At 40.1% G+C, this 10,572-nt stretch overlaps 1 protein-coding gene across 3 annotated transcripts in view; it reads left to right on the forward strand.

Annotated features, from left to right (window-relative positions):
• TANK (TRAF family member associated NFKB activator) overlaps positions 1 to 10,572 on the forward strand; it is a 126,016-nt gene that overhangs the window by 112,597 nt on the left and 2,847 nt on the right. The window contains exon 8 of one of the 3 annotated variants that reach the window (XM_023730454.1): positions 9,405 to 9,488. The exons of 1 other annotated variant lie outside the window; for it this stretch is intronic. In XM_023730454.1, coding sequence (XP_023586222.1) covers positions 9,405 to 9,473 — 69 coding nt within the window. In that variant the 3' untranslated portion in view covers positions 9,474 to 9,488. Of the gene's footprint in view, positions 1 to 7,038; positions 7,764 to 9,404; positions 9,489 to 10,572 lie in introns of those variants that run through there. One more of the 3 variants, XM_023730452.1, reaches the window with a different exon arrangement.

Genomic DNA, 10,572 nt, shown 5'->3' on the forward strand with positions numbered 1-10,572 from the left:
GAACCCAGCCACCGCCACCACGTCCCTCGCGGCCCGGAGGCCGACGCGCGGCACCCCGCGGGCACCTCCGCTCGCCTGGCTGCACGCTCGCCGCCGCGGTGCGCAGCCTGGCGCTGCCCGCGCCCAAAGGCCTGGCCCTGCGCGAGCGCCCACTCCCTGGAGGCCTCTTAGGGAGTGGGGTCAAGGCCTGCGTTCTCGACTCTGCTTCCTGGAGCAGAGGCCGAGGAGGCTGTATTTTCGCTCCCCTCACTGTCTGTTGTGACTTGAATGCATTGGGCAGCGAGTGGGAACCGAAGCGAATTCGGGGAAGGGCGAGGGACAGCCAGAGGAGGGAAGAAAAGTCGGGGTCATGAAGGCAAGGCAGGCCCCAGGACGGACTGCAGATCTCCCGACCCGGCGCTAGCGTGGCCGCCATCCCAAAGGCCTCCCTAGCTCTTCCAGGATCAGCCGTGAGTGGGCGAGTCAGCCCCCAGAAAGTCTCCGGCATTGCGCCCCGCCCCAGCACCCTTTCTCCCCACCAGGCCAGAACTCTTAAGTTCAAGATTTAATAAGCCCAGAGAAGACAAAGGGCCTTCGCACTACTTGAGTTGTGGTTTCAAGGCTTGACCTCCTGACCCTAAGTCTAGACTACGGGACTGTCTGGACCCCCTCGGATACACTATGAAACTGTTGGGGTGAGAGAAAAGCCTTAAGGAAACTGGCCACTTCACCCCCTTCCTGAGAGGCTGTAGGGACGATGGGCGAGGCCAGGCACTTCTGGCAGCGCAACTCCCAGCCTAGCTACTCCCCTCAGAGAAGCTGGTCAAAAACAGCAGGGCCATGAGACTCTCGCAACAGAGAATCCACCAGAACCCGAGCCTCTTTCTGGAACAGGGTCTCCCGTACCTGATGAGGCAGGCGGGTGGGCCTGGGGGGTTTGATACAACTTTTCCCTACTTTTTCCCGATTGTTGAGCTTATAGCTTTTGCTTAAAATGCACTCTTATTCTTACGGTTAAAATATTTTTACTATTACAGATTTACATAAACTACCCTTAGATATTTAAAAAAAAGAAAAAAAGACGCCCTTTTGGTTTAAGTAGGTTAAACAAACAGGGCTATAGAGTACTGGTAGGAATTTGGACTGAAGAACGAAGAGTGCATGCAATTCCTTCTAACTTGTTCCCACGCTGTTTAGGTAACCAGGTATCTAACATAATAAAACTTCCTTCCCCTAAGCCATAGATGGAAAAGCAAAATACTTGAAAGATAATCTGTGCAGTATATATATTTTTGCTGACCCTTACCATGGCATAACTTTACACACACAATTATTCATTTCAAAAAATCAATTTAAAATGTTATGCTTTGATAAAGCTCATATAAATTATTCTCTCTTCTGTGTTTGTAATGTTTCATAATAAAAGTATGTGAAAATAAAGATTATTTGTGTAAATTTTGATGTTTTTATATCATCATCATTGATCCTAGTCAGATGAAAAACTACACAGATGCGCAGAGTGAATTATTTTTCTTTTGAGAATATGCCCAGGCATACCAGTACAGTAGCAGACTGCCAAATTATTAGGGTCTACTAAAATAATACAGAATTTCAAAAAGTTCTAAAATCGTGACTTAAAAGAGTTACGTAAAGAATTGTGTGTCAATAACATTAATGCTTTTTGGTTTCCACGCTTAGGAAACCACTAAGCAGGCCTCTGCCCTTAGCACATCACAGATTTTTCAGTGCTAGAGTATTACTTGGCATTTGGGAAATTCCCTGGCGTCTGATTCTATTAAAACAGCAACCTATCTAACAGCAAAGAAAAGAAATTATATTTTCTAAAATAAACCTGGAGATGCGGTGCTCCATCAACATCAAAATTAAGCAATTTATTAAACATTCATTGGTCTTTTCTTAATTTTCCAGTTCTATAGAAAAAATCTACCTCTCTGAAGCTGTGAACCTATAGAGTTTAAATAAATTTAGTTCATTTCCATATTGTGTTATGTATTTCTAACTTCTAATCGAATTCTTTACCTTCCAACAACTTGGTTTTTATGGCGCTAGTCTGATTTCTTCTCAGTCTGTGGATTTCACTAATTTGCATGATTGTTTTAATGGTGTATTTACAGATAAGTTTTTATTTGCACATAAGGACAAAAAGGTGAAGTGAAATTTGGTCCCAATGGAAACCTGTTAGGTTCCCTGAACATATGGCTCGTTGGGCTGTTACTTCCTTTTTGAGATCATTTTCCAAGATTTTTTAATATATACATCAATTTGACACCAGTTATAAAGAAAGTATATTGGCTTTGAAGATGCCTCCACCTGGGGCAATATCTCTTAACAACACACCATGTAGTCAGGTGTACCTCTGAATGTACAGGTTTCCAGTCTCTGAGAACAGCGCGTGATTTGGAACCAGTCAGAACTGACAGTTGATTTGCACTATCTTTGGAATTAGGTACTTCTTTGCATTCTTAGAATGTCACAGTGATTTGACTAATACAGTTTAAGGGTGACGGCTTAAAACTTTTTCTGAAGGCTGTGCATTTGGAATCCACAGTATTAACAATGATTTCTCTCAGTAATACAAGTGATGTAAGTCTCATTTGTTGGAAGTGTGTGGCGCCAGCTTAAGACTTAAGGGGAGAATCACAGTACTTTGAAAAAGATGTAAATGTTCAACTGGTAAAAAAGGGGGGAAAACCATGCTAAAACATGCTCCTATTTCCACTATGCTTAATTTACTATTCAAAACAAGTTTTTCCTAATAAGCTCTATTGTTTCTTTCTGTTTTGTAAAATTTGATATGTGTGAGACAAAAACCAGATTCAGAATGTGAATGAAGTCTGTTTAGCGAAAGATTGTTATGGAGCTTACAGTTCAAGAAGAGCCTCAGTAAAAGAAACATCACCTTACATCACTGATAGGATATAGAGAAGCAAGTCTCTTAAGTCTTCATTTCTTAGAACCACTAGCTAGATTGCCAACTTCCTCTAGGCTCAACGCTCCTCGTGGATGAATTCACAAACTTAAAGTGCAACGAGCCTAGAATATTCAGAATGATGGTGCCACATATATTTACTAAATATCTTTAGCTTTCACTTTATCGCAGACCTCTTCTTTCCGAGGCCTCAATCCCCAAATATTACTGAAGTATGTAAATTCTCAAATATGTTACCCCCTTGTTCTGCCCTGCCTGTACAGGATTATATGTCTTTAAATCACTAGGCTTTTGCAGAATATTTACACCTGATTATGGAACCCCTTGATGTTTAACCAGTCTCCCGCATTTGAATATTCCCTTGGAATCAGGAATGCTCTGATAACCCGGAATGTGCCTTTTCTCCATTTAGGACTAAACCATGAATAAATTCAAAAATATCTTGCTGATAGCCTTTGGAAGTAGTGTACAAAAAATAAGTTATTTCTTATTAATTAACTCAAGGAATAATAGTTTTAAAAAAAATCTTAAAGATTGTCTAATTCAACTCCCTTTTTGTGTGTATGGGGTGGGGAACCTGAGAGCTAAAGAGACTAAATGAGTCCCTCAAACCCACTCAAATAGCTAGACCTCAACTCCAGCTCCCATGGCTTGTAATCCACTATATTTTCCATAATAATCCCTCACGTCAAAAAACTATATACATTCTCAGTGGCTTTGTACTTGTCTTTTTAGGAAGCTTAAATCATTAAATCAAAAGTCTCTTTACACAGAAACTGACCATTACACTAGACCACAGAGACAGTGGGGAGTCTGACATTACCTGACAATGGGGTGGGCTTATTATTTAGGGATTATCCACTGATTACCACCCTAACAAGGGCCCCAGCACAGTGTTGCTGGGAGGAAGAAGCACATTAAGGTACTGAGGGTTGACCTTTTTCATCCTGTTCTGATGAGGGAACAGCAAGGGTTGTAATGTATTTTTGTAGTTTGAGATATAAACTAAGGTAGGAGAGAAGATAAAAAGGATTTGTATCTCTAAAGCATGGAGTTAAACCTCAGCATAACCCCCATACCACAATGCTAATTTCCTAATAGTTCAAATTCTGAAGCAAGGGTTAGGGTTTGTCTGGGAAAAAAAGAAGAAAAAAAAAAAAAGAACAAAAAAACCAACAACTAACAAACCAGTTTGAATTGGAAGTGAGCCTATGCATTTTCTAAAACTATTAAACTGGAACTAAAACATTCCCTAAATAAAACAAATATTTCATCAATCATGTATTCGAGACTAAACGGGCACACTAGCCCAAACGCAAAGACGAGAAGGCAGGAAGGGACAGGAAAACTGGATGAATGGAAACGGGAAACCCAAGGTCGAGAAGAGGAGAGTGTTGACACATCTTGAGGTTGTCAACCAATGTCACAAAACAATTTGTGTATTAATTGTTTAATGAGAAATTAGTTTGCTCTGTAAACTTTCACCTGAAGCACAATCTTTTAAAAAAAAATTTCATTTGGTTCAACACTTGGCCTTCATGAGTCTCGAGATGGCTCAGGAGGATGTCTCGGCCTTACACAGAGTTTTCTTCCCTTGAGTGTTGATGAATCAACTCTGAAAATAGCTCTCATTAGACAAATAGTTTCTCCATTTGCGGTTGTTAAATAGCACTAACCGCCAGAGATAAAGGGGCATTCTGTGTGAGTGTATTCACACAACTTCAAGCAATTGGCTTAAAAGGAAAGCTAGCTCACTGGGAATCCAAACTATCAGTAAGGGTGATAAAGTTTGCTTGAAAAAGCTCTCTAACCAGGACTGGGGAAGAAATGCAAGCAGCAGGTTTCCACCATATAACAGCTTTCACACACACACACACACACACACACACTCCAATACGCAAAGACTGGACTGTTTTTGTTTAGTTTTTCCTGGGGCTTTATTATTGACATTTTGAAAGTCTTTTCTTTCAGCATCTTCAAGACCTGGATGAGACCTATTCCTAGGTTAGAGTATTTGACAAATTTCGAAGCAGATTTTGCTCTACCCTTCCACCTTTAAAGTTTTCAAGTCCCGACTCTGTTTCAAAATGAACGACGTGCCAGTAAATAATCTGGTTCTCCACTGAGTTTAGAAATAATAAATAATCCTGACACGGGAATACCATTAAAACTGGCACTCTGCTTCCAGACATGGGATGGCATCCCCAACTGGCCATGAAGGGTGTCCTCCTTTCAGTGAGATCAGCAAGCCAACCTGCGGGAAGGGACACTGGTCCAATTACTAGTGAAGAATCAACAATGACACCACCACTTCCTCCTGAAATATGAGGTCATGTCCAAGTTGTTTCAACCGTTTCTTCCTCCACCCTACAATGTGCTTGAAAAAGTACGCTGGAAGGGTAATGCATTTTCCTTTCCAAGACAAGGTTCCATTAAAAATGTTCTGAATACCCTGATTTAATATTCTTCAGAGCATGAGACTTGCTTCTGTGTGGTTTCTTCAATAAAATATTGTTTAATTAGGCTTGCCAGATTTAGTATATAAAATATACAGGACTCCCAGTTAAAAATGAATTTCAGAGAAACAACAAATTTTTTTTTTTGCTACAAGTATGTCCCATGCAATATTTGCAATACCATTTTTAATATCATATTCACTATAAAGTTATGAAATCAAATCTTACTTAAATTTTCCCCGGGGTGGGGGGGGGAGGGACAGGGGGTGGTTGCATGGAGCTAATATCCTCTTTCTTGTCCTGAACTTGCTTTCTTCCTTTTGCATCCCATGAGGAGAGGCTCGGTACCTCTCATGCAACAGCATTTGCTGGTACATATCACTCTTCTTGCTCTTGATTATACAATGTTTTGTGTTGTCTTTAAATGTGTTTATATAGTCTCCTCCATGATAATGTGAGCTTTTTTAAAAGAGAGGGGATGCTTACTACATCGCTTTCTCCCTTCCGCAGAGCTCCCTGGCGTCCTTCTTCCCTTTCCCTCCACGCTGCCTCAGGTGCCTCAGAAGGCACATGTTGGGAATTCTTCACTGTCATCTTCTGATGCAGCTGTAAAGGGAACTGAGCACTCGGGAATGGGGCCCCGGAAGATGTATGGGAAGGGAAAGGAGAATGCAAGGAGAGCTTTTTCGGTCCTTTCTTGTTCCTGCATTGCGAAGAGTCGAAGGGCCGACGTAGGCCCTTCCCTGAGGCCTGAGCTAAAAACGTCCTTCCGGCTCCAGGTCCTGCCCAGCCCAGCCTGCTGCCCTATAGGGGCCCACAAGGCCGGGAGACTGGACGCCTGGGCCCCTGGGCCCCTTTGCACTGTGAGCGGCTGTGGGGGGGCGGGGGCCGACAGCTCCCGGCGCCCGAGGTCGAGGGAGGCCGGGAAACCTCGTTTCCAGGGCAGGAGGTGCCCAGGCCTTTCCAGGCCCCCGGCCGCGCCCGCTGGGCGCTCGCTTCAGCCGGGCGATTCTTCCCCTCGTTTGTTGCATTGTTTGCATTAATATGAATATCTTGTTCTGTTTGTTTTGTCTCCTGGGAGCCAATAAAGCTGTGAGTTTTTTCTTTACACCAAATGCAGCTCTACGGGCAATCAATCAATGGGTAGTCTTTGGATAATCTGTGAGAGTGAGAAATCTAATAAAGCTAGCGACTAAAAAAGGAAAACAAAATCTATTTTTCTCTTAGGTTACGTCAGGATTAGTGTGTTTCATTTCTGCTTTTGAGGTGGGTTTAACTCTTCATGGTTTTTTTTTTTTTTTTGTTTATGTTTTAAACAAATGGATTTAAATGTCAAGATGGGAGGGGGAGGAGATCTGAGGGGAGAGTGAGAAGAAAGAAGGATGTTTAGGGGCCTGTTAAATTTTTTGATGGCTGGTCGGTTCTTGCAAGAAGAGAAAGACGGTACTTTCTGACGTCCCAGAATGTGAGAGAGAGATAGGATTCTAGTAAGATGCACTTTGGCAAAAAGGCCCTGCTCCAATTTTCCAAGTAGACAGGAAATGTAAATTAATAATGAAGTTAACTAAGTACTTGTAATAAATCAAGTTGCTAGTAGTGTCCTTTGCCCCAGTGACTTCTCTCCTCCTGACAGACGCTAAACTTACTCTGCAGAATGCATTTTTGGACGACCCCTCAAGTGTCCTGAAGCAATGCGAGGACCAGGAGAAAGATCTTCCACCTCAGCGGCTGCAGTTCTCCTCACAGCACAATGCGACCTAAATCATTTATAAACAGATCAAAATAACAATCTGAATTATCGAACATCAACAGCTGAACTGAAGAGCCCAACATTATGTGATGAATTGTTAAATTGCAGTAGCATTGTTTTGGATTGCTAATTAAAAAAAAATAAGCAAACCCCATGACTCTAGATATGACAACTGAAAATACCCACAAATTATTTAATAAATGAAGCGTCTAACAACTTTAACACTTCCTGGTCGCCTTGTTAATAAATGTAATTTGAGGTAGATTTTAAAAATCTTCCATCTAAACAGTGAATTCATTATGCGCCATTCAGATCTCTGGATGCCTATGGACTTCTTGGAATTAGGTGTTAAACAGACAAAAGTGAACCAAACTGCCTTTAAAAGCACAGCATGACCATGTAATTCTTTTTCCAGTTTGTGGTAAAAAATGATGAAACTTCTTTCCAAGTAGCTATCACCCAGATTTAGTGTGAAAAGTAGTGTAATTGTAATTCACGCCATCAGGGTCTATCGCTGATAGACGATCAGCTGTTCTGTAGTGGGGAGAGGCTTTCTTTTCAAATAGGAAAGCTGCCAAGTGCTCTGCGATACCTCCAGCAAGCTTATCGGATTGAGTTCAGAGCCAAAACAGCAGCTGCACACATATGCAAATTGGCAATTAATAGTATAACATTCTGCAAAAAAAAAAAAAAAAATGTTTAAAAATTTTTTTAAAGAAAATGAAAGAAGCTACCTGAATGTTAACCTTAAGTGTGACTGGGACGTCTAGGATGAATGACTAAGGATTAATTACCCTCTGGAGAGGACTTGCTCTTTATTACCTTCTCTCCTGCAGATCAAGTCTTTGTTGTCTTGCTGAGTTTTATGTGTTTCCTGAACACAACAATGGGCTCTACAGGAAGAAGTTTAAAAATAACAAAAAGCCCTTCTATTTGATTCCAGAAACGAGGGAAATTAAGTCCCATCCATTGATCATTCTTTCTATACACAAGGATCACAAAGCAAGAGCTTTAGCATCCTACCGAAAAAGACATTTTATTCTGGATGCCATCATCTCTTTCTACTACAGCTTGCATTGCATTAGGAACAAGCTTCACGTCCTGGGGTGCTGCCTGTCTCTGTCTTGCTTTCTGTCTGTCTCTTCCTCCCATTGACAGGAATGCCGTTTGTAAGCGTCACGCAGCAGTTTGCAGAAATCCAGCAAGGTTTATGGTTTATGTTACCCAGCACGCATAAACACAACACTCTCAAATGTTTAAAAGAAAAAAGGATATGAATTTGTTAAATTTCTTAACATCCTGGTATCCCCTCCCCCTGCCCCAATTCTCACACACCCAAGAATACTCTTTTCCCTGATATAGTCATACAATAGTTGTGGCTGGGATTGGGTTGACAACCTAAACCCCAAGAAGGCCCTGGTGTTTTCATAGCAGTCTCCCCAATGCTTTGATTCTCCCTCTTCCACTCTCGGATCCCTTTTTCTCTCTCCCTCTAGCACGGGGGTGATTAGCAAACGTTTCAGATAATGTGTCAGTTCCTAATAGTCATATTTCCATGTATAAGGACCTCCTTATTTACGGGATGTGGCAAGCTTCAGAAACCTTGGTGTTGGCGATTTTACAGCTATTTCCAAGTTCCAGGAGTTTGAAATTTGGGTCAGTTTCCCAATTCCCTCCCATGTGTGAGGCTGAAACCCATTGCCATAGTTTTATTTTGCGTGATTTTTCTGGATGGTTTGGGGTGAGATAGTAACCAGCCCTAGTTGTAACATGTACCTAAGTGCAGAGTTGCAGCCATTATTTCTGCCTTTTTCTCCCTTTATCACCTACATTTCTAGCATCCTTACTTTCAGTTTAATTGAAAATCAACTGTATCTTAGTTTAAAAAACATTCTTTTTCCTATACCCTAGGGACACATCTCTTATAAACTGAGACAATTTTAGGATTATTGACATTCCAGTTGAAAGAATAGTGTGATTTTCATTGACAATATGTGCTTTGAAGCTTGAATATAACAAATTTAATTAAAAAATCATTAATTTCTCCAAAACCATGTAGATTTTAAATAATTTGATTTCTTGGAAATAAAAGATTTTGGATTACTGCCAATTAACCAGTCCATCCTACTTGGGGTCCAGAAAAATCTGAGCCCCTTGATAAGAAGAAAAAAATTCTTTCCTCTAAATAAATAGCTCTGGGTCAATAGGTTGCACTTTCCTAAACATTTAAGACTAACAGCATTTTGTTGTTGTTGTCTGATTCTAATAGAAGCTGAGTTCTAAATATTATAAAGGTATGGAAGGACAAATGCCAAGATGGAGTTATATTTGTAAGTAAACTATCATTTTTCTTAATTTGCTATCCAATTTGAATGCATTGTTAGATGTTTCCATTTTCTTATGATTAAATGAAAAGTGGTTTAAAATGGTATAGCAAGTCAATTGAAAAGTTGCTTTTGAATAAAACAGTAAAATAGGAATGCCAACTTTCTTTCCTTCTCTATAACTTCATTAACATGGTTGTATAGACATTTGCATGTAAAATGTAGTTAACAAAAATTACACAGAAGTAAATTTAGTCCTTTAGTGCCTACCTCTATGGTGAAATCAGACCATTTGGCATAGTTTGAAGTCTTCCAAGAAGCCTGGTTTCCACCTGGAAAATAAATTACTAAATTTGAATGTGTTACTTATACTATGGTGAGTTGTCTATCTGTTACATTTTATTTTAGTGCATATACTAGAAATTGTATTTAGTGTTCTAAAATTGTCATCTGTCAAGGTAGAGAATTATAATAATATAATTATACCCAGAAAAACTGTTCTGACTTTAGATTATTTCGGTGCTGTTACAAATATGATGCATTTTTTTAAATTCAGAAGCTCATATGTTTAATTGTCAAATTTTGAGATTAATTTAGATTAGCAATAACTGTTATAACCAAAGTTTATTTTCTATGCATTTATTGAAACATAGCTAATGCTTTACACAGGTTTCAGTGCAACACATAGGCACAATTCCAAGATCTAACTGTATTTACTTCGCTTCACCATTAAATTGCATTTCACCTCAAAATTTTTTGTTTGATAAATATAGAACATCTATCAAATTACCGTTGTATTCTCAATTCATCAATGTATTCTACTGTTTTAGATCATAAACAATTTGATTCTTTCTGAGTTATGAGAACTATTTTAAGATTCTGTCATGCTTGGTAAAGTAGAGGGTCAGCAAAAAAGAGGAAGACCCTCAAGGAGATGGATTGACACAGTGGCTGCAACAATGGGCTCATGCATAACAATGATTGTGAGGATGGCACAGGACCAGCAGTGTTTCATTCTAGTGTACATAGGGTCTCTATGAGTCAAAAGCAACTTAATGGTACCTAACAACAACATGTTGTATGACACATAATGAGATGGTTGGTGAGATGTTT

The sequence above is a fragment of the Trichechus manatus genome, unplaced genomic scaffold (assembly GCF_000243295.1).
Source record: "Trichechus manatus latirostris isolate Lorelei unplaced genomic scaffold, TriManLat1.0 scaffold00036, whole genome shotgun sequence".
Taxonomy (NCBI): domain Eukaryota; kingdom Metazoa; phylum Chordata; class Mammalia; order Sirenia; family Trichechidae; genus Trichechus; species Trichechus manatus.